This window comes from Danio rerio, chromosome 20 (genome assembly GCF_052040795.2).
Source record: "Danio rerio strain M-AB ecotype USA chromosome 20, GRCz13ab, whole genome shotgun sequence".
NCBI classification, from domain to species: Eukaryota; Metazoa; Chordata; class Actinopteri; order Cypriniformes; family Danionidae; genus Danio; species Danio rerio.
The window spans coordinates 54020001-54042500 of NC_141040.1; the positions used below are offsets into that span (position 1 = coordinate 54020001).

The window sequence follows — 22500 nt, forward strand, 5'->3', positions numbered from 1 at the left end:
TAGAAACCACCAAGAACCCTCGGACTAACACATAATACTCTAGAAACCACCATGAACACCTTAACTGCTTAGCAACATCATAGAAACCACCAGGAACCCTCAGAAAAAAAACACATAACACCTTAGAATACACCATGAACATCTCAACTGACAAGCAACAACCTAGAAACCACCACGAACCCTCTGAAAAACACATAATACCCTAGAAACCACAATGAACACCTCAACTGCTTAGCAACAACCTAAAAACCACACTTTATATTCAGAAAACCATACAATGCCATAGAACTCACCAACAATACCTTAACTGATTAGCAACATCATAGAAACCACCCAGAACACCCTGAAAACAGAATAATGTCATAGTAACTACCATGAACTTCATAATTGCTTAGCAATAACTTAGAAACCACCAAGACCACCTTAACTGCTTTGCAACATCATAAAAACCACCCAGAACACCCTGAAAACAGAATAATGTAATAGAAGCTACAAAGAACCCCATTATTGCTTAGCAACAACCTAGATACCACCAAGAACCATGAGAAAAACAAATAATGCACTAGAAACCACAATGAACACCTTAACTGCTTAGCAACATCCTAGAAGCAACCATGAACACATTTACTTCTTAGCAACAACCTAGAAACCACCATGAACACCTTAACTGGTTAGCAACATCCTAGAAGCAACCATGAACACCTTAACTGGTTAGCAACATCCTAGAAACCACCATGAACACCTTAACTGCTTAGCAACATCCTAGAAGCAACCATGAACACCTTAACTGCTTAGCAACATCTTAGAAGCCACCATGAACACCTTAACTGCTAAGCAACAACCTAGAAACCACCATGAACACCTTAACTGGTTAGCAACATCCTAGAAACCACCATGAACACCTTAACTGCTTAGCAACAACCTAGAAACCACCATGAACACCTTAACTGCTTAGCAACAACCTAGAAACCACCATGAACACCTTAACTGGTTAGCAACATCCTAGAAGCAACCATGAACACCTTAACTGCTTAGCAACATCTTAGAAGCCACCATGAACACCTTAACTGGTTAGCAACATCTTAGAAACCACCATGAACACCTTAACTGGTTAGCAACATCTTAGAAACCACCATGAACACCCTAACTGCTAAGCAACAACCTAGATACCACAATGAACACCTTAACTGGTTAGCAACATCTTAGAAACCACCATGAACACCTTAACTGGTTAGCAACATCCTAGAAACCACCATGAACACCTTAACTGCTTAGCAACAACCTAGAAACCACCATGAACACCTTAACTGGTTAGCAACATCCTAGAAACCACCAGGAACACCTTAACTGGTTAGCAACATCCTAGAAACCACCAGGAACACCTTAACTGTTTTTTATTTTTACTTGACCAAGTATCTGCCAACCACTTTATGTACTAAATTGTTCCAAAAAATTTATTATATTTACTTAAAATAAATAAATAAACTTAACATTCACCAGGCAAATACCTTAGCAAAAAGCCCCCAAAAAACCTAGCAACACCATTTAACACCCAAAAAACACACATGAACCTGAAGTTAGTCTTAGTCAAATGAAGACTCAGAGTTCAACTTCCTAAAATTCCTAAAGTAATTTTAATAATAGGAAGTTAGATAGATATTATCGTTTGTGAAGTTGTGTGTTCTCTTGCAAAAACCAAATGTAAAGAGGACAGCACGCTTTCCTGCAGCTTTGTTTTTAAGTTCCCTGAAAAGACCCGATGAGACACGAGTAATTTAGCTTCCTGAGATTTTGGAACGAGTATCCAGGGTTACCTTTGACCTGCTAATGAACCTCCACTCGTTTCTATGGACACTAAAGGTTAGAAAAGACGAGGAATGCAGAGAAAGTTAGAAAAGGTCAGAGAAAGACAGAACAGGACTCGAACAGGAAGTCTGCTTTGTTTCTGTGCTACTTTTAAAGAGTTGGTTCACCCAAAAATGACAATTTACTCGCTTTGTTTCCCTCAAGTGTATTCAAGTGTATTTATTCTGTTACACGCAAAATAAAATATGTTGAAGAAACCTGAAAACCTGTAACCATTGACTTCCATAGTAGGAAAAACATGTAGTACAGAAGTCAATGGTTACAGGTTTCCAGCATTCTTCAAAATATCTTCTTCTGTGTTCAACAAAAAAAGGACAGTCAAACAGATTTGGAACAAGAAACTGAATTTTCAGTTTTGGGTGAACTATCCCTTTAAGTGATCAGACTCATTAATAAACAAAAAGTTTATTAGAAGTTTAATAGAAGTTTATTAAAGTTACTTAAAACTAACCAGAACAACTTAACACGGTGCAGGGAATTAAATATATGTTCTACTGTACATTCTTTCATTTTCCTTTGACTTAGTCGCTTATTTATCAGTGGTCACCACAGCAGAATGAACAATCAACGGCCAATTTAGTTTATTCAATTCCCCTAAAGCGCATGTGTTTGGTTTGTTGGGGAAACCGGAGCACCCTGAGGAAACCCACGCCAACACAGGGAGAACATGCAAACTGGAGAACATCAACTGGCCCAGCCGGGACTTAAGCCAGCAACCTTCAAGCTGTGAGGCGACATTGCTAATCACGGAACCACCATGCTGCTTACATGTTCCACAGATATTGCTAATTTTACTCTAAAAGTCTGAGGCGCTTCAAGACAAGTTTATGAACGTAATAATCACAGCTCTTGTTCAATGACTCTGTATCTGTAATTATCACTAACTAAACTAAAACGAATTAACACTTCAAACACATGAGAGAGTGCATAAACACACACGCAGTTTACCTGCTGTCACCCTTTCCCAGGTTTCCACTGGCTGGATACAGGATTGTTTGATTTCCTTCCATTTCCACCACACATTTTGTCTTCAGGTCTCGTTCTGTAAAAATATAAACAGCACATTAATAATAATATAATAATAATAATAATCATCATGATCATCATCATCCACGAGTCATTTTAAATGTCTATATCGTGCCACTATCCTTTAAATCTCTAGGTTTACCTACATGATCGCTCACTTTATTTCTTGTTCAAATAAAGCATACTGTTTACTTTTTACATAAATATATATTGCTGATTGATGATCAAACATTGCGTTATTATCTTTTTCACATTTAATATTGTAAATATGCTGTCAAGAAGTTGTTTTTTGTTTGTATTTATGCTTTTAAATTAAATGATGTGACGTTGATCTTTCATCCAACAATGTTTGATGTTGAAATGATTGAAAGTCACTTATTTACACTCATTTGAAATGATATTTTGTCTGTATGGTGTATAAAACTGGCAATAAATGTTTTCTGCAGTTTCACAAACTTTTATTCTATATAAATGTCTTGTCCAACATATTATTTTAACCTCCTATTTTAACCTGTTGAACTGCAGAGTTAAATTTCCAACATCAAAAGTCGACAGAGCAGAGATCAATTTCCCATAATGCAACTCACAACCGTGAATGAATGTAAAACACCTGTGACTCACAAAATAGTAGGGTGTGATAATACACTCAGCTCATGATATCATGTGTATTGTGTAGGGGTGTAACGATATTACAAACCAAGCCGAAATATTGTGATACACCAACCAAGATACGTATCGCAAAACTCCTGTGACGTACCGCGGTATAGAGGTCTGCATTTCTGAATAAAGAGCGGAAGCAGTCGGTAACTGGTTTAATTTTGGACGGGAGCGGGCCGTCTAGCAATATCGGTCCCGACTCCCGAGCGAGCAAGCACGTGTGTGTATGTGTGTGAACGAGACAGCTTCATGCTGCTTAGCTTGTTTGTTTCTGTGTGTTTGTGTGTGCGCGAATGAGAGAGAACTTTATCTGTGTGTGTGTTTATACAGACAGCTTGTTAAAGGCTGTTTGGACTCTGTAAAGCTGGGTGGTTTTCAGTTTTGTTCTCCCCCCCCTGCTCTTTACGGGATCTGGCGCGGTGGGGCGGGTCAAGCAGCGGGTCCCGCGCAGATCTCTACCGCGGTACTCTCACATCTCCTGCTGCCCATTGTTGAGGTTGACGTCACTTGTCTCTATCTAATTGAACCAATTTAAACATCTTTATTTTATCACATTTGATTCAATTGTATTAGTAATGATGAGCTTTTGTTCTAAATATTCTATTCTAAAGTTAGTATTTTCCAAGTGCATGTCATCACAATATGATGTTTACTATACAATATGCATCACAATATTTAGAGTCAGAATTATCAGCCCCCTTTTAAATTTTATTTTGTTTTTTAAATATTTCCCAAATGATGTTTAACAGAGCAAAGAAATTTCCACAGTATGTCTTTTTCTTCTCGAGGAAGTCTTATTTGTTTTATTTCGGCTAGAATGAAAGCAGTTTTTAAAACCATTTTAAGGTCAACATTATTATCCCCTTTAAGCTATATATTTTTTCGATAGTCTACAGAACAAACCATCGTTATACAATAACTTGTCTAATTACCCTAACCTGCCAAGTTAACCTAATTAACCCAGTTAAGCCTTTAATTGTCCCTTTAAGCTGTGTAGAAGTGTCTTGAAAATTATTTAGTCATACATTATTTACTGTCATCATTGCAAAGATAAAATGAATCCGTTATTAGAAATGAGTTATTAAAACTGTTATGTATTTCTGTTAAACAGAAATTGAGAATAAAAATAGACAGGGGGGCTTATAATTCTGACTTCAACTGTATATTAAATTCACAAAATCCAACTTTGTCAACCATGGAAAATGGGATCATGTCTTTTGCCATAAATACTTCTATGCATCTTGTTATTTCTTCAGCTTTTGCACTTAAGTGGGATACTCGATTGCACTTTTGCGCTGTGGTGACGACTTAAATAGCACATCAAATTTGTTGTGTTCGCAGCTTTGTATGGCAGAATTTTTGTACAGAGTTTACACACGGTTTGTGTTTTGTCTGTTTTCTTGTTAACGTCTTCTACAGTGATTGGAAAACCAAAATGTTGCCAGATGTTGGACTTGGCCAGATGGAGAACAAGGTATCCTCTATTTCAGCTGCACTTAAATTGGCCGGTTACTGCTGATAGTTCAAGCAATCTGAATGCATAAGACAGCAGGTGGAATGTACTGTAGCTCAACCAATAAGAGAAAACCGATGTCATATCGCAAGACAAATCATCATAATGTACATTGTGACATCTTTGTATTGCAATAAATTGTACGACTATACATTGTTACATCCCTACAAAATACAGGAACTGTTGATATTTTACAGACTCTTAGCAAATAAATTCTTCTTTATACACAACTGTTTTGTAAATTTGAATTGATAAGGACAAGATTAAATACATATCTCCAAAATTAATGGACACCTAAACATCGTAAGTGCAGTTTTTAATAACATACAAAATGTTTGCACACAGTATAAACATTTGCAAAAAGAGTTGACATTGTTAACGAATTAAATTTCCCCATATGCATATTCATCATGCTAATTCATTGTCTCATTAATTAACAACTGACTCACATAAAATTAATATTTGCCTTCATAAATGAGGATAATAAATGACAATGCTTGCAGACAAAGATCAGAAATAAACACACACACACACACACACAGTCGCATGTCTGCACTTCACACTCACCTCTCCTGTTCATGGGTCGCACCCGGACAGCCACTTTCACATTTGATTCATTCACAGCGCTGTCCTCCATCATGAAGATCCTCAAGCCTTCCTGTTAGTAATTCATACAGTTATTATGAGCCATAACCCCAGCTTTGTGTGTTAACAGCCTATTCATAATAAATGCTTGCACATTTACTCTGTCACAACACTATAATGTACACTCACCGGCCACTTTATTAGGTACACCTGTCCAACTGCAAGTTAATGCAAGTTCCTAATCAGCCAATCACAAGGCAGCAACTCAGCGCATTTAGGCATGTAGACATGATCAGGCCGAGCATCAGAATGGGGAAGAAAGGTGATTTAAGAGATTTTAAACGTGGCATTGTTGTTGGTGCCAGACGTGCTGGTCTGAGTATTTCAGAAACTGCTGATCTACTGGGATTTTCACGCACAACCATCTCTAGGGTTTACAGAGAATGGTCTGAAAAAGAAAAAATATCCAGTGAGTGGCAGTTCTGTGGGCGCAAATGCCTTGTTGATGCCAGAGGACAGAGGAGAATGGCCAGGCTGGCTCCAGCTGTAGAAGGCTACAGTTACTCAAATAGGAACTCGTTACGACCGAGGTCTGCAGAAGAGCATCTCTGAACACACAACACGTCCAGCCTTGAGGCGGATGGGCTACAGCAGCAGAAGACAACACCGGGTGCCACTCCTGTCAGCTAAGAACAGGAAACTGAGGCTACAATTCACACAGGCTCACCAAAACTGGACAATAGAAGATTGGAAAAACGTTGCCTGGTCTGATGAGTCTCCATTTCAACATTCAAATAATCAGGTCAGAATTTGGCGTCAACAACATGAAAGCATGGATCCATCCTGCCTTGTATCAACTGTTCAGGCTGCTGCTGGTGTAATGGTGTGGGGGATATATTCTGGGCACACTTTGGGCTCATTAGCACCTATTGAGCATCGTGTCAACACCACAGCCTACCTGAGTATTGTTGCTGACCATGTCCATCCCTTTATGAGCACAGTGTACTCATCTTCTGATGGCTACTTCCAGCAGGATAACACACAATATCATAAAGCGTGAATCATCTCAAACTGGTTTCTTAAACATGACAATGAGTTCACTGTACTCAAATGGCCTCCACAGTCCACAGATCTCAATCCAATAGAGCACCTTTGGGATGTGGTGGAACCGGAGATTTACATCATGGATGTGCAGCCGACAAATCTGCAGCAACTGTGTGATGTTATCATGTCAATATGGAGCAAAATCTCTGAGGAATATTTGGTGTAATAAAGTGGCCGGTGAGCATAAACTCCATGTTGTCACACAATTTGATTAAGTTAACTTAATCGTTTTAAAACAAGTTATCTCAATAAAACGTAAAAAATGTGTCGTTTCAAGTTCAACTCATTTTAAATTAGCAGTTTGAACAAGCAGCATGTTAAAGTGTGAATATACACTGAAAAAATGATTCCAAGATGATTATTTGGATTTCCTAATTTTGTTTTACATTAAGTGGTTGTAAACAATTTATTTGGGCTCAATTTAAACAAATTAAGTTGAACATTACTGTATTTTTATACAATGAGGATTAGGCATTGTTGTTTATTTACATTTGGTGATTTAAAGAGGTGGTCCGGAGTGTATTTAAGGCAATGAACAATTAATGGCTATTTTCATTTAATAACATTTAGAAAACAAAGGTGAATGAATACTCTACAGCGCAGGAGTGCCCAGACTAAGCATGGGACAATAACCGTTTTCAAGGTATACCGCGGTTCAAAAATGTCAAGGTTTTAAAACAGACAAATTTTTCTGTAATATTTTTCTAAGATCAGTAAAAAAAAGCAAAAAATCTCCAACGATGCTGTTTAAATGGTAAAGAAATCAGTGCTTTTGAAATAAATGAAGGCAGCAGAAGTCAATGATTCATAGGAATTATTTAGCCTGACATGTTTTTCAGAATATGCTAAATGTTTCTCAAAATAAATTATATAATGTGTTCAAAGGGGGCAAAAAGTTTTTGTTTTTTACCCAGACATTTAAAAAGAACATATTTTAGGGCAGTAATCACAATATCATGGTACCGTGAAACCGTGATATTTTATCCAAGGTTATCATACCGTCAGAATCTTATTGTCTAGCCCAAAATTTCTCTTACAAAGTGCCAAAAAACAAACTTGATTGAGGGTGGTGGGTCGAAGCAAAATAAAACAAACCGTATTACATTAAAGTTGCCATGGTACAGTAACTTTCTAATTTAATAATAAATATATTTTTTAATATATATATATGTTTGATACACGTTATATATATATATATATATATATATATATATATATATATATATATATATATATATATTTTTTTTTTTTTTTTTTTTTACACTTTATAATGTACTTCTTACAATAAAACTACAAACAATCTCATTTATAACACAATGGAGTTAAAATTTTTATTTTTATTTACAAAAAGAATACATTTTTACTCAATAGTGAAATATGTGTCCTAATAGTGTTTTCAGCAATGTCAACATCTTAAAAAAGGTGTATGAGGGTTTCATAACCCTTTAAAAATCTTACTAATCAACAAAATTTAATTAAAACATTTAATTTCAGTTTAGTTTTTTTTTTGTAGCTCAGCAATTAAACAAACAAAAAGTAATGTTAAATTAGACATGACAATCTCTGATCTCTTCTCTTATTGGTTGGTGGGCCAAATCAAAGGTTACCACGGGCCAACTTTGGCTGGCGGGCCCTAGTTTGAGCAACTCTGCTAGAGTATTGTTCATCAATGTTTGTTCATGTTAATTCATATGACATACTGAGGTAAAGTTGGTATTAAACTCAAACATTCATTTAGTGACAACTTGTGACGTGCTCTCTATATCGTTTACCATGGTATTTTGAATATTCGGTCTGAAATCACATGCAAATGACTAAAACAACATTAGCACTATTTAATTAAACAATGTTGAACTTTGATAGTCAATGGCTGCTAATATGTTTCCACTATTAGGAATTTGCAACATTTGTAAATGTATAAAAGGCACTATTTGTTTAAATTACATATTAAATAACACAAAATAAACAAAACAATACACGTTATATGTAAATGTATATTATCTTGTTGTAGTACAACATGGTACACTGGCATTTTGCTTGTATAATACAGCATATATTATATTATATAGCATCAAGCAAGAATACTTTTCTGAAATTATATTATTATTAAGAAGAATGTCCAAATGTGTGCATTTAAAACAAACTTCACCTCTAAATGGGAGCTCACTGTAAAGTGCTCTCATAATGATTAGCTTCATTTAATTACCCACACGACGATGGATTTCACAAATGAAACTTTTATTCAATTTAACTCAATTTAAAGTTACACATCTCCCATTTATGAATGGACTTTGTGTAATAAGTAGGCTACATAAATAAATACGTGTTGTAATAGAGTAAATGTCAGTTTTACCTGTTTGTTGGGAGTGTGTCGGCTCGTTATGTCGCGGTGTTTGTCATTCCAGCAGAGTTCATGGAGGAATTATTTCAGATTAAATCACCAGAACAAACACACAGACTCATTCAGACGGGAATACAACACTTCCAGACCGACCAGCGGAGCGAACGGGAGTCCAGGAGTTTATTGTGGGTACAAGCTTGATAAATCCACCTGTTTGGTTTGCTGATCTCTCGCCATTTCACCGTGTTAAACTTCAGCGGATCTCCAGAAGCGGCTGAGCAGGTGAATCACGCACATACGGGACTGACGGAGCGTACAGAAAAACTACCAGGTAGAGCGGAAGCGACGGTTAAACAAGTGATTAAGTGGGCGGAGCGGAGTGGAGTGGAGTGGATTCTGATTGGACAGGTATATAATTATGTTAAGATTAACTGCTTTCCCAGTGTTGGGTTGCGGCTGAAAGGCCATCCCCTGCGTAAAACATACGCTGGATAGGTTGGTGGTCATTCAGCTGTGGCGACCCCTGATTAATAAAGGGATTAAGCCGAAAACAAAATGAATGAATGAATGAATGAACAAGGCTATCTGGCTTATCGTTTATTCAGATGGATATTTTTTCGTGTATCTTTGTGTTCTTTTGTTTATGAATAAATAAATAAATAACACATTTAAAAACACGTTATATGGTATATAATAGCAAGCTATTTAAATACTTAATAATTTGTTAAATGTATAATATACATTATTTTGATTACATATTAAATAATCCAAAACAAACAAAACAATACATATTATAGGTAAATTATATAATTGTAGCACAACATAGGATACTAGCAGTTTGCTTGTATTATACAGTATATATTATCTTATTAAGCAATATTATATGCAAACACACACACAAATGAGCACCCCGACTCTCCTGTTTCCACCAAACTGCTCATCTGGAGCTCCACAGGGTCAATATATAGCTATATTGCTATAGCCAAACCTTTGGTCACATGTGCCAGTGCCAACTGTTGGTTTTATTGGTACCAGGAGAGAAAATTCTTGGGCTGTGGACAATGTGAAACATTTAATGTTCTCTGATAAGTCCACCTTCACTGTCTTTTCCTCATCAGGGAGAGTTACGGTGTGGAGAAGCCCTACGACCCAGACTATTGCATGAAGCAACAGTGACGGTTTGGGCTGCAATATCATGATATTCCCTAGGCCCAATACTTGGATGCTGGGTCACTGATTATCAGGATGATAATGCATCAGTAAACACAGCAAAACTGGTGACAGTGGTTTCATGAACATGAAAGGGAAGTTGAATACCTCCCATGGCCTACACAGTCACCAGATCTAAATATTATTGAGCCACTTTGGGGTGTTTTGGAGGAACGAGTCAGGAAATGTTTCTCTCCATCAGCTTCATGTAGTTAGGGGGCCACTATTCTGCAAGAGGAATGCACACACACAAACACACACACACACACACACACACACACACACACACACACACACACACACACACGATAATTTTACAGGAAAAAATACTATGATTATTATGTAATTCATTCGTTTTCCTTCGGCTTAGTCCCTTTATTCATCAGGGCTCGCCACAGTGCAATGAACCGCCAACTTATCCAGCATATGTTTTACACAGCGGATGCTCTTCCAGCTGCAACCCATAGGATACATCCACACACCCTCCTTTACACACACTCATACACTACGGCTAATTTCGATTATTCAATTAGCTTAGTGGTTAGCACTGTCACCTCTCTCAGCAAGAAGGTCACTGGTTTAAATCCCTGCTGGGCCAGTGTGCATGTCTGTGTGGAGTTTGCATGTTCTCCCTGTGTCGGCGTGGGTTTCCTAGACATGCGCTATAAGGGAATTGATGAGCTAAACTGTCCATAGTGTATGTGTGTGAATGAGAGTGTATGAGTGTTTCCCAGTACTGGGTTGCAGCTGGAAGGTCATCCGCTAGGTAAAACATATTCTAGGAGAGTTGGAGGTTCATTCCGCTGTTGTGACCTGTGATGAATAAAAAGACTAAGATGAAGGAAACTGAATGATGAATGATTATTATATAATGTTATGTCAAAATAAATCATATCAATAGATGTATTACTTACAGAAAATGAGTTATATAAACAACAGCAATGAAAGGGTACTTCACAAGTTAACTAATCAACGAACAGAGATAGTACAATTTTAACACCAGTTTTCTTTATTTTTATTTTTTTGTATTAGATTTAGTACTTTGTATAATTGACATATATTATTCTGCATATTTAACATACTAAAGCTATTTAAGATATAAAACATTTAAATGTAATGCATACTTTAAAAATTTGAGTACACAAACAAAACACACTGTATATATCGCCTGACCGCTAGAGGGCAAAAGCGTGTCTGTCATGAGCTGAACGAAATGCGCGGATGCACAGAAGAAGTAAACACAACATCTCTGTATGCCACCGACTTGTAGAATCACAGAAAATAACAGAGAGGTGTAATATAAGTTCACTTTCTGAAGATCAGACATGAAACTGGTGCGTATATTCGCTTGATTAATACTGTGATTTTTATGTTAACGTATATCAGCTAACGCTAGAGTGACAGTTACTCCAGTGCCCTGCAGTAAGCTTGATAATTGTGTGTGTGTGTGTATGTATGTATGTGTGTGTGTGTGTGTGTATGTATGTGTGTGTGTGTGTGTGTGTGTGTGTATGTATGTATGCGTTTTATGTACGTGTAAGGTTTGTTTTGTGTAATGTGTATGTGTGTTTTGTGCATATGTGTGTTTTGTGCATGTGTTTGTGTGTTTTATATACGTGTGTGTGTTTGTTTTTCGTAATGTGTGTTTGTGTAATTTGTATGTCTGTGTGTTTTATGTATGTTTGTGTTTGTGAATACATTGTGCAGTTGTGTGTTTTGTGTGTGTGTGTGTGTATGTGTTGTGTGTGTGTGTGTGTGTGTGTGTTTGTATGTACGTGTAATGTAATGTGTGTGTGTTTATATATATATATATATATATATATATATATATATATATATATATATATATAGATAGATAGATAGATAGATAGATAGATAGATAGAGATATATAGATGTGTGTTTGCTTGTTTTACCTAATGTGTGTGTGTGTGTGTGTGTGTGTGTGTGTGTGTGTGTGTGTGTGTGTGTGTGTGTGTGTGTGATCAGTACTGTCTGTCAGGTCATCCCACTCTGCCCTGTAATGTCCTCAAGTTTAAATCCACCACCATCATGCTGGACTGTGGTCTGGACACAACAGCGGCTCTCTATTTCCTGCCCCTGCCTTTAGTTCACAGGTCAGTAAAACAGCTACAGCACGCACACACACACACACACATCTACACGGACTTATACTGTAAATACTGCTTTCATAACCTGGATCTGTCAGAATCTGAACAGAATATTTGTTTGTGGATTAAAGAGCATAAACGATGTCATACAGCTTATCTTATTGTTTTCTTTACATTACAATGCATCCTATTCATTCATTCATACACACACACACACACACACACACACACACACACACACACACACACACACACATATATATATATATATATATATATATATATATATATATATATATATATATGAATAAATGAACAGGATGTATGTGTGTGTGTGTGTGTGTGTATATATATATATATATATATATATATATATATATATATATGTGTGTGTGTGTGTGTGTGTGTGTGTGTGTGTGTGTGTGTGTGTGTATATATGTGTATATGTGTGTGTATTTATTTATGTATGTGTGTTTATAAACACACACACACACACACACATCTATATCTATAAATACATTTTACCATGGGTCACCAGAGACATGAAACAATACATTATTATATATTTTCTATAAGGATATAGGCTCTATTATTAGTGCTCAATCATAAATAGTAGTTATTATTTTTAATGATGTATAATATATGTTTTTATTTTTGTGGAAGCTGTGATGCATTTAACTGCTCAGGATATTTTGATGAATAGAAAATTGATTAAAACAGTTTAACATGCTACATCTACATCTGCTATACTACTATATTCCTATACTATATTTACTATTAAAATATATTTTATTTAATTTAATAATGAGGCATATAATTAAAGTGTTTATTTAACACTGATGAAAATGGCTAAATTAATTAAATGATTTTGTTAAGAACCATTTGACTGAAATATATGAAATAATATTAAATAATCATATCATATTAAATTATGTGATTTACTTGATAAAATAAATAAAATTAATTCATCGAAATCAAAATATGATATAATAAATAATAATATAAACCAGTGCCAGTTTATATATAAAAATGTTCTCTGCATTTTCATCTCATTTGTATGGAGAGAAATAGTTGGGGGAGGTCAAATACACTCTTTGTGTTTAAATCTGAAACAAATCCTTCAAAAATGGTTCAATTTTTATCAAAAGTAAGCGTTTTAGATTTTTATCTTATGTATTATTTATTGCAGTTGATGTGTTTTTATGGTTGTATATTTCTAAAAACAAGTTTTGTTGGATTTACAGTCCACGATTATCTAAACTCCCAGGATGGGTTTCCAAAGACGGAGCAATAAATCTGGAAAAGGTGAGTGCCAAATTAAGGCCAGACAATATAAACTATAAATATATATATCCATAATAATGCACATAAAATGTTTTAAACGTGCTGAATGTGTGTTGTAGGAGCTGAAGGAGTGCTCAGGACGCGTGTTTGTTGACTCACAGCCTGAATTTTGCCTCCCTGAAGTAAATATTTCCCCTTCGCACTTATAAAACCTTTATGCAGTCTCTCTTATACAGTTGAGGTCAGAATTGTTTGCCCTCTTCTGAATTTCCCAAATGATGTTTAACAGAGCAAGGAAATTTTCACAGTATTTCCTATAATATTTTTTCTTCTGGAGAAAGTCTTATTTGTTTTATTTCGGCTAGAGTAAAAGCAGTTTTTTATAAAAAAAAAAAAAACTTAAGGTCAAAATTATTAGCCCCCTTAAGCAATACATTTTTTGGATAGTCTACAGAACAAACCACTGTTATACATTGACTTGCCTTATTACCCTAACCTGCCTAATTAACCTCGTTAACCCTTTAAATGTCACTTTAAGTTGAATATATAAAAATGTCTTGAAAAATATCTAGTAAAATATCATGTGCTGTCATCATGGCAAAGATGAAATAAATCAGTTATTAGTAGGGATGTAACAATATTGTAAATACCGTCATACCGCAATAGTAATTTTTTCAATATTACCGTAGGCGCATGACTCAATAAAACAATATTTCTTTATAAAAAAAAACTATATTTCAATAAAACTATATTTCTAGGTTTGCTCAGGCGAATGAAGCGAACGGGAGGTAGCGGGAACTACAATTCCCATCAGCCTAGGCGTGGCCATCATCCTTTGCCGTCTGTTGTCACTACAGATCCAGTAATGCAGAAATGGAGAGTGCTGCTAGTAGCGGGGAAGAAAAAGAGCTGGAAATGATCGAACCTAAAGCGGGTTTTAAATCGTATGTGTGGAAGCATTTCGGTTTCTCTAAAAAAATACGAAAAAGGAGAAAAGGTGACAGACAAAGAAAAAAACGGTGTGCAGGCACTGCCAGACTGTGGGGAAATATAAGTCGAGGAATACAGTCATGAGGACTGCAGAACACAGCACTCTTGTTAGATTGATGCAGACATTGACTTGTACCGCAAAGAGACCTCTATCTCACTCATGGCTTGTCCTCTCAAGTGGTGGAAAGACAATGCACAACGTTACTCACTGCTGTCCACCTTGGCTAAATCATATCTCTCTGTCCCAGAAACCTCAGTCCCAAATGAGAGGGTTTATTTCTGTTGCAGGGGACATGCCCAGAGATCCCAGCTTTTACCAGATTATATTTATATGATCATTTTCCTTAAAACCCATCTCTATCTGAGTAAGTGAGTGATTAAATGTTGAATGTGACGAGTTTTCAACAATACTAAATTGAAACTTTATTATTATTATTGTGTATAAGTGTATATTTATTGTTACATATACATTTGTAATCATGTTTATCTATCCCTGTACATATATTCATATATTGTAACATATACACTTGTAATCATGTTTATCTATCTGCACACTACTGATTATTAATAGCAACCTGCACATATATTCATATATTGTAAATCTGTTCATAGCTTATCCAACCTGTATATAATGTTCATAGTACATCCATCTGTAAATATCACCATAGTTTTCTATAACTGCACTTTATAACTTATTCCTGTATCCTGCACTTGCTGCTATTGCACTGCTGGTTAGACCTAAACTGCGTTTCGTTGCATTGTAATTGTACATGTGTAATGACAATAAAGTTGAATCTAATCTAATCTAAAAAAAAATATTTTTTTTATATGGTTTAATAGTTTTTTGTTATCAAAATTGAAAAAATTCTGGTTTCGAAACTTACAGATAGATGGCTAATTTGTATGTCATTGATATGTTCAGTGCTAAGGAAAATAAACACTTTTGGCAATTTTTTTAGTTTTTCCTGTAATTTATTTAATAAATACCGTACCGTGCCATTCATACCGAGGTATTACCATACCGTCAAATCCTGATACCGTTACATCCCTAGTAATTAGAGATGAGTTATTAAAACTATTATGATTAGAAATGTGCTGAAAAAACCTCTCTTTGCTATAATAATAAATAAATTATTATTATAATTTTTTTTTGTTTCCAGAAAGAGCTGCTCGATCTCTCCACTATAGACGTGATCCTGATATCCAACTATCACTGTATGATGGCGCTGCCGTACATCACTGAACACACAGGCTTTACAGGGACTGTTTACGCCACCGAACCCACCCTCCAGATCGGCAGGTGAGCTCATATACGCTCAAATACTTTCCAGAGTTGCGGGTACGATTTTCCTTAAACTGGAATGCTATAACAGAATGTAGAATTTATAGTGACCTGAATATTAACTTCACACTGAAGAAGGGCAGAGGGTTGCTGAAGAACTACTGAGAGATTTCATCTGCGGTCTGGGCTTTCACTGCCTTTCTACACCTTCCTTTCTTCATGTGTTCAATACTCTTTCCCTTTGTCATTTCATTTTATTACACATAACTTTATTTGTCATCTAATTAGATTAGATTTGTTTGCATATATGGATTTATTTGGTTGTTGCCAACATCCAGGGAGAATTTCAAGCTCAGCATAATTGAGTACAGCCCATTTTGAAAATAAGTATTTGTATTAATTTCTCAGTGAATATAGGCAATGTATTTTAGTGCATTTAAACAACACAGATTTAATAAACAGATATATTTAATGAAATAATATTTTAGTCACCAAACATATTTAGAACTTGAAAGACAATGCAATTAAATTTAAGCTGAATATTGCAAAAATAAATTACAACCTACAAAGTTCAACTAAATTGTTCAGTTTTTTGATTCTTTTGATTTTTCTTCTTGTTTAAATGTGTATTTATTATTTTTCTATAACATATAAATGTGGGTATACTAGTTTTTAGACAACTATCGTAAATTATTTTCTTAGATAAGCTCCATATTTAGCTTCAGTACTGACTAATCTAATATATATATATGCACATGTATTATATTGTATAGCTTCCTATAAAGAAATCGGAATTTAAAAGGGAGATTTGCGAGCGGTGTACTTATATATGTATATGCTGAGCACATATAAATAAAACTGAATGGCCATTTTAAACCATGATATTTAAAAATTTCCACAGTATTTCCTTGGTGAGAATGAGAGGCTGTTTTAAAAAGCATACCTACCCCAAACTTAGCGAATGACACTGTGATGCATTTGGATGTGTTTTCAGGCTTAAATGGTAATGTAATATAATGTGTCTGCTTCAGGTTGCTGATGGAGGAGTTGGTGGCGTTCATGGAGAGAGTTCCCAAAGCTCATGCTGCCTCCTGCTGGAAGAACAAGGAGATACAGAGGTATTGAATATTACAGTGCAGATTATAGCTCAGTTTTAATGCGATGTTTGAGAGTGTGTGACTAAGAAAGCTCATAATTGTGCTAGAATAACATGATAGTACAATACAAATATACACTTGAAGTCAAAACTATTCGCCCTCCAGTGGATTCTTTTTTTTCTTTTTAATTATTTCCCAAATGATGTTTAACATAGCAAGGAATTTTTCAGTTTTTCCTATAATATTTTTTCTTCTGGTTAAAGTATTATTTGTTTTATTTCGGCTAGGATAAAAGCAGTTTTTAATATTTTTAAAACCATTTTAAGGTTGATATTATTAGCCCCTTTAAGCTATATTTTTATTTGATTGTTTTTAAATTTCTCAAGTTCATCTGATAATTAATGTAAATGTTGTCATGAATACATCTGAGATATATATATATATATATATATATATATATATATATATATATATATATATATATATATATATATATATATATATATATATACACACACACACACAAATATATATATATATATAAATATATATATATAAAATATAAGTATATATATATAAAATATAAGTATATATATATATATATATATATATATATATATATATATATATATATATATATATATATATATAATAAAAATTTTTATGAACAATTACATTTAAAACTGTATTTAACAAAAAGTAAATGTTTTTCCAGTTCATCGACTAGGCATTGTTTGTTTTCTCTTACAGACATCTGCACCTTATCATACAATAATACAATTTATAAAAACTATTCAAACTTTAATGTGAAATTTCCTAAATTAAATATCAAATATTAATATTTAATAACATTCAAAGCAGTTATATTTTTTTAAATATTAAAAAATAAGACAGGTCAGTTTTGTCCTATTAAAGGTGTCGTCCACAGTGTATTTTTAAGGCTTGGTTGTGTTTATTAGATGCAAAGCATCTGCTGCGTAAAAACATGTGCTGGATAAGTTGGCGGTTCATTCCACTGTGGCGACCCCTAATTAATAAAGGGACTAAGCCGAAATTAAAATTAATAAATGAACTGTGGGATATAATAATATGTCTGCTATATCATCTGTAGTTGTTAAAATTTTATTAAATATATTAGTGTTTAATATATATATATATATATATATATATATATATATATATATATATATATATATATATATATATATATATTCACAATATTAACAATACATATACAATAATATACATGTGTATAAAATATTTTATTTTATAATGACCTAATGTTAAAAAAAAGTCTTAATAATGTTAATAAAACTCTCTCTCTGTGTGTGTGTGTGTGTGTGTGTGTGTGTGTGTGTTTTAGGCTGCTGCCGGGCCCTCTGAAGGACGCAGTGGAGGTGTGGAGCTGGAGCAAGTGCTACAGTCTGCAGGAAGTCAATTCAGCCCTCAGTAAAGTGCAACTGGTGGGATACTCTCAGAAAGTGGTGAGCCTCTCATTTCAGCAGTCGCATCTGAAAGCACACTCAGAAATCTTTGTAAACCCCTCTGTTTGAGCTGTGTGTGTGTGTGTGTGTGTGTGTGTGTGTGTGTGTGTGTGTGTGTGTGTGTGTGTGTGTGTGTGTGTGTGTTTCAGGAGCTGTTCGGAGCAGTGCAGGTCACACCGCTCAGTTCAGGATATTCTCTGGGCAGCTCAAACTGGATCATCCAATCACATTATGAGAAAGTGTCGTACGTCTCTGGTTCATCTCTGCTCACCACACACCCTCAGGTGACAACATGCACTCAATGTATACACTCATGTAGAGATCTTTTGAAGTTTTAATCCCGCTCCCGCCACGTTTTATACCGCACCAGGCCGCTCCTGTCATAGATTCAGCCTTTGTTCACCCGCTGCCTAACCTGCCCTGTTTTCTACCCGACCATTCCCACTAAATTTAGATGTGTTTCCAACATCTCACATTAAAATTGGGCTCTACCAACAGAGAGGGATAACAGATTAAAGTGTGGGTTGTGCAAGGATTGTAAGCTAAATGTCAGGTTTGCCCCTTTGTGATGAGACATGAGTGCCGATGACGTGCGGTGAGGTTTGTGGATACTCCAATGTCAGATTTACAAACATATCCACTCAATACCCATTGTGTTTCATATATCATATCTGCATTATTTCTACACACGTAGCAGGTACATATTGGGCCACGGAAGAATGTATAGCGATTAAATATGCCTCCCAAAAACACCCAGCTGGATGTTACTGAGTCCAGTCAGCCTATTACAAGTAACACGCAGCACCACGGCGGATGACTGCGCTCTCTCTCATTCACACACACACACACACACACACACACACACACTTCAAATATACATGCTGAAAATATACAATTAGATGCTTTTTAATTACTCTAAAGCAGGGCTCTCAAACTCAGTTTACCTGGGGACCGCTCAAGGCAGAGTCTGGGTGAGGCTGGGCAACATCAGGTTTCCCACAAGAAATTAATTATATAATTAATAATTATTAATTATATTAATTAATTAATTAATTATATAATTAATTTCTAATTTGTTTATTTTTTTTTGTGTTTAAAGAAAAAGATTTGAATTTTTATACACAAAATAAAAAATTTAAAAATTAAATTTATTAAGAAAATAAATCAGTAATAAATAGTAGTGATAATAATAATGATTTGATTTACTTTTATCGGCTTTGCTGTTGTTACACGGGGAAAAATATTTTCAGTTGTTTTCACTAGTGTTTGTGCGACCGTATAATTGGTAAGGGTTACCGGGGATTCTTATTGCCAACGGACAGGTGTCCATATGTGACTGCAGATGACTACATTAGGCTGCATTGCGTTCCATTTACTTTTATCCCTCGTACGCATCATGGTTTTAAAGAAATGAAAATGTGCTCGACTGCCTCTTTGCTATTGTGAAAATACATATTTAAGGAGGCCACTATGCCACTATTCATTTTCACCGCTCACGAAACAAAAACCACCAAACAATGAGAGCGACTGTAAGAATAAGAAAGATGATTGGTTGAAAATATTGTTCTGGACCAATAGTCAAATCGACTTGGGCATAGTGACTACCGTCATGCGTGTGTAACGGAGGCCAGCTAGTGTGTGCTGTGCAGGTAAACCTCACTCCTCTGACCACTTAAGGTTCTCTAGCGACAGACACTAGACGCCATGGTCTTTAGCCTCCTTGTTAGAGCAACCGACTCCCATGCGGAAGGTCGCCGGTTCGATACCAGCTCTGAGTGGGTTGGGTGGCGTAGGAACTGGCGTGGGTACATTGGTGCCGTGACCCGGATGGGAGTGCTGTTTAGGGGGGTGAGTGTAGCGGAGGCCAGCTAGTGTGTGCTGTGCAGGTAAACCTCACTCCTCTGACCTCTAAAGGTGCTCTAGCGACAGACACTAGACGCCATGGTCTTTAGCCTCCTTGTTAGAGCAACCGACTCCCATGCGGAAGGTCGCCAGTTCGATTCCAGCTTGGAGCGGGATGGGCGGTGTAGGACCGGCGGGGGTTAAATGTGCACACACACATTCACTCCACACAGCCTTCGCTTGCACTCACACTCTCTCCCTCTTTCTCTCTCTCTCTCTCTCTCACACATGCAGGTATTCACCTCACACAAGTTATTGCCAAATCAATTAAAATAAATACCCGGAAAGCAAAACATGAATATCTGACATTTCCCGAAACAGGATCCGGCTCAAATTAAGCACACATTAATATACATTTATCTACGTATAATGTCCTGCTGAGCAGAAACTTTTTTTTAAGTGTTGTGAATGAAGCGCGCTGGCACGAATGTCAGTGTGTGCCCAATAGAAATGAGGCAGCCAGCAGGCATGGAAGAAAGCACTCGCTGCTGATCTTTCACTCATTGAGAAATTCATCTCTGCCTGCGTCAAGCTGATGTCCCGCCTCTGAGAGTCACATACCCCACTGTGATTGGTAGATTCGTTCAGCTCCGCACACAACACTGTAAAGTACCATATATATCAAACTGGCGGGCCGCACTAACATTAAACTTTCAAATTAAGGCGGGTGCCACAAACTATTGTCACGTGGGCTGCGAGTTTGAGACCCCTGCTCTAATGGGATCATGATATGGACAGGGTTTTTCTAATATATTTGTTTTCTACATATAATGAATTTACACTTGCTATTTTTCTATTACTTTTGTTTTGTGTGGTGTTAATCAGCCGATGGAGCAGAGCTCTCTGAAGAACAGCGATGTCCTCATCCTGACAGGCCTGACTCAGATCCCCACCGCCAACCCAGACGGCATGCTGGGAGAATTCTGCAGCAACCTGGGTGAGTCTCGCACATTCTTGACTCGCTGGGCTTTTGCATGGACATCAGCAATCTCCTTATTTACCGTAATATAAATACGATGGTATTATGATTAAGATGTTTTCATGAGTTCCCAGTATTGGGTTGTGGCTGGAAAGGCATTCGATGTGTAGAACATATGCCAGAGTAATTGGCGGTTCATTCCGCTGTGGCGGCCGATGATGAACAAGGAACTAAGCTGATGAATGAATGTTTTCATGAGTTGCGTTCAGAATATTCCTTTAATTTTCCATGTTATAGTGCATCGATCGATTAAAGAGCCCATATTATACATGAAATAGGGTCATATTTTGGTTGTAAGGGTCTCCAACAACAGTCTAATATGCATGCAAGGTCAAAAAACACTTTCATGGTCTTATAATCTGCATTTATTTTTACCTAATTATCCCATATGAATCGTCCAGTGATTCATTTGTTCCCAAACCCCTCCTTAGCGCGAAGCTAATCTGCGCTGATTGGACCGATGACAGCCTGCTGCGATTGGTTGACACTGACGGCTTTCAGGCAGAGACAGAGCGAAATGCCCAGCAGCTAATCAACAATATAGACGTAGTCACAGTGCATACACGCTTCATAGTGTAAGGCGTGGAGTTTAGCTGCCAGTGGGTGAATGTAAATACAGACGATGGACTTGAAAATACAGACGACTAACTAATTTATTGAGCAAAAACTCCCAAGAACTGGCGAGGAGATCTCCTAGCTTGTCACATTCTGCTCTTTTCACAGACACACACACATATTGCCCTCGTCATCGCGCACACGTCCACACACACACACAACACACACACACAGACATAACCCTCCTCCGGACGACAACGCGCACACACACACACACACACATTACACTCCTCCACGTGGACGTAAACAAAGCAGCACGCGTCGCGTTTTTAACGTAGCTTTGCACGCGATATGAGAATATAGCGAGTTATGCAGTAAACATGTAGTTTCCAGAAGTTTCCAGTAGTTTCCAACTGCTTAAAGCTGGGCTTATGCTGAGGATTCATCTTTGGGTAGAGACTCAATAATATCCATCTGCAGTGTGACTTCAATCGACCGGCATGTTTGTGTGTGTGGG

General features: G+C 36.3%; 2 protein-coding genes across 8 annotated transcripts in view; one reads left to right on the forward strand and one right to left on the reverse strand.

Moving 5' to 3' along the window:
• kif13bb (kinesin family member 13Bb) overlaps positions 1-9418 on the reverse strand; it is an 84771-nt gene extending 75353 nt beyond the window's left edge. For 4 of the 7 annotated variants that reach the window (XM_087298620.1, XM_087298616.1, XM_087298619.1 and 1 more), the window contains exons 1-3: positions 9105-9418; positions 5630-5720; positions 2815-2908 (exon numbers count right to left, since the gene is read on the reverse strand). In XM_087298620.1, coding sequence (XP_087154746.1) covers positions 2815-2908; positions 5630-5702 — 167 coding nt within the window. In that variant the 5' untranslated portion in view covers positions 5703-5720; positions 9105-9418. Of the gene's footprint in view, positions 1-2805; positions 2909-5629; positions 5721-9104 lie in introns of all 7 variants that reach the window. The other 3 variants (XM_087298621.1, XM_087298618.1, XM_087298617.1) reach the window with 1 other exon arrangement.
• Positions 9419-11524: 2106 nt separating this feature from the next.
• ints9 (integrator complex subunit 9) overlaps positions 11525-22500 on the forward strand; it is a 36387-nt gene continuing 25411 nt past the window's right edge. The window contains exons 1-9 of the mRNA NM_001077270.1: positions 11525-11635; positions 12289-12416; positions 13655-13715; positions 13814-13876; positions 15845-15984; positions 16998-17084; positions 18427-18547; positions 18697-18831; positions 21275-21386. Coding sequence (NP_001070738.1) covers positions 11627-11635; positions 12289-12416; positions 13655-13715; positions 13814-13876; positions 15845-15984; positions 16998-17084; positions 18427-18547; positions 18697-18831; positions 21275-21386 — 856 coding nt within the window. The 5' untranslated portion in view covers positions 11525-11626. The remainder of the gene's footprint in view (positions 11636-12288; positions 12417-13654; positions 13716-13813; positions 13877-15844; positions 15985-16997; positions 17085-18426; positions 18548-18696; positions 18832-21274; positions 21387-22500) is intronic.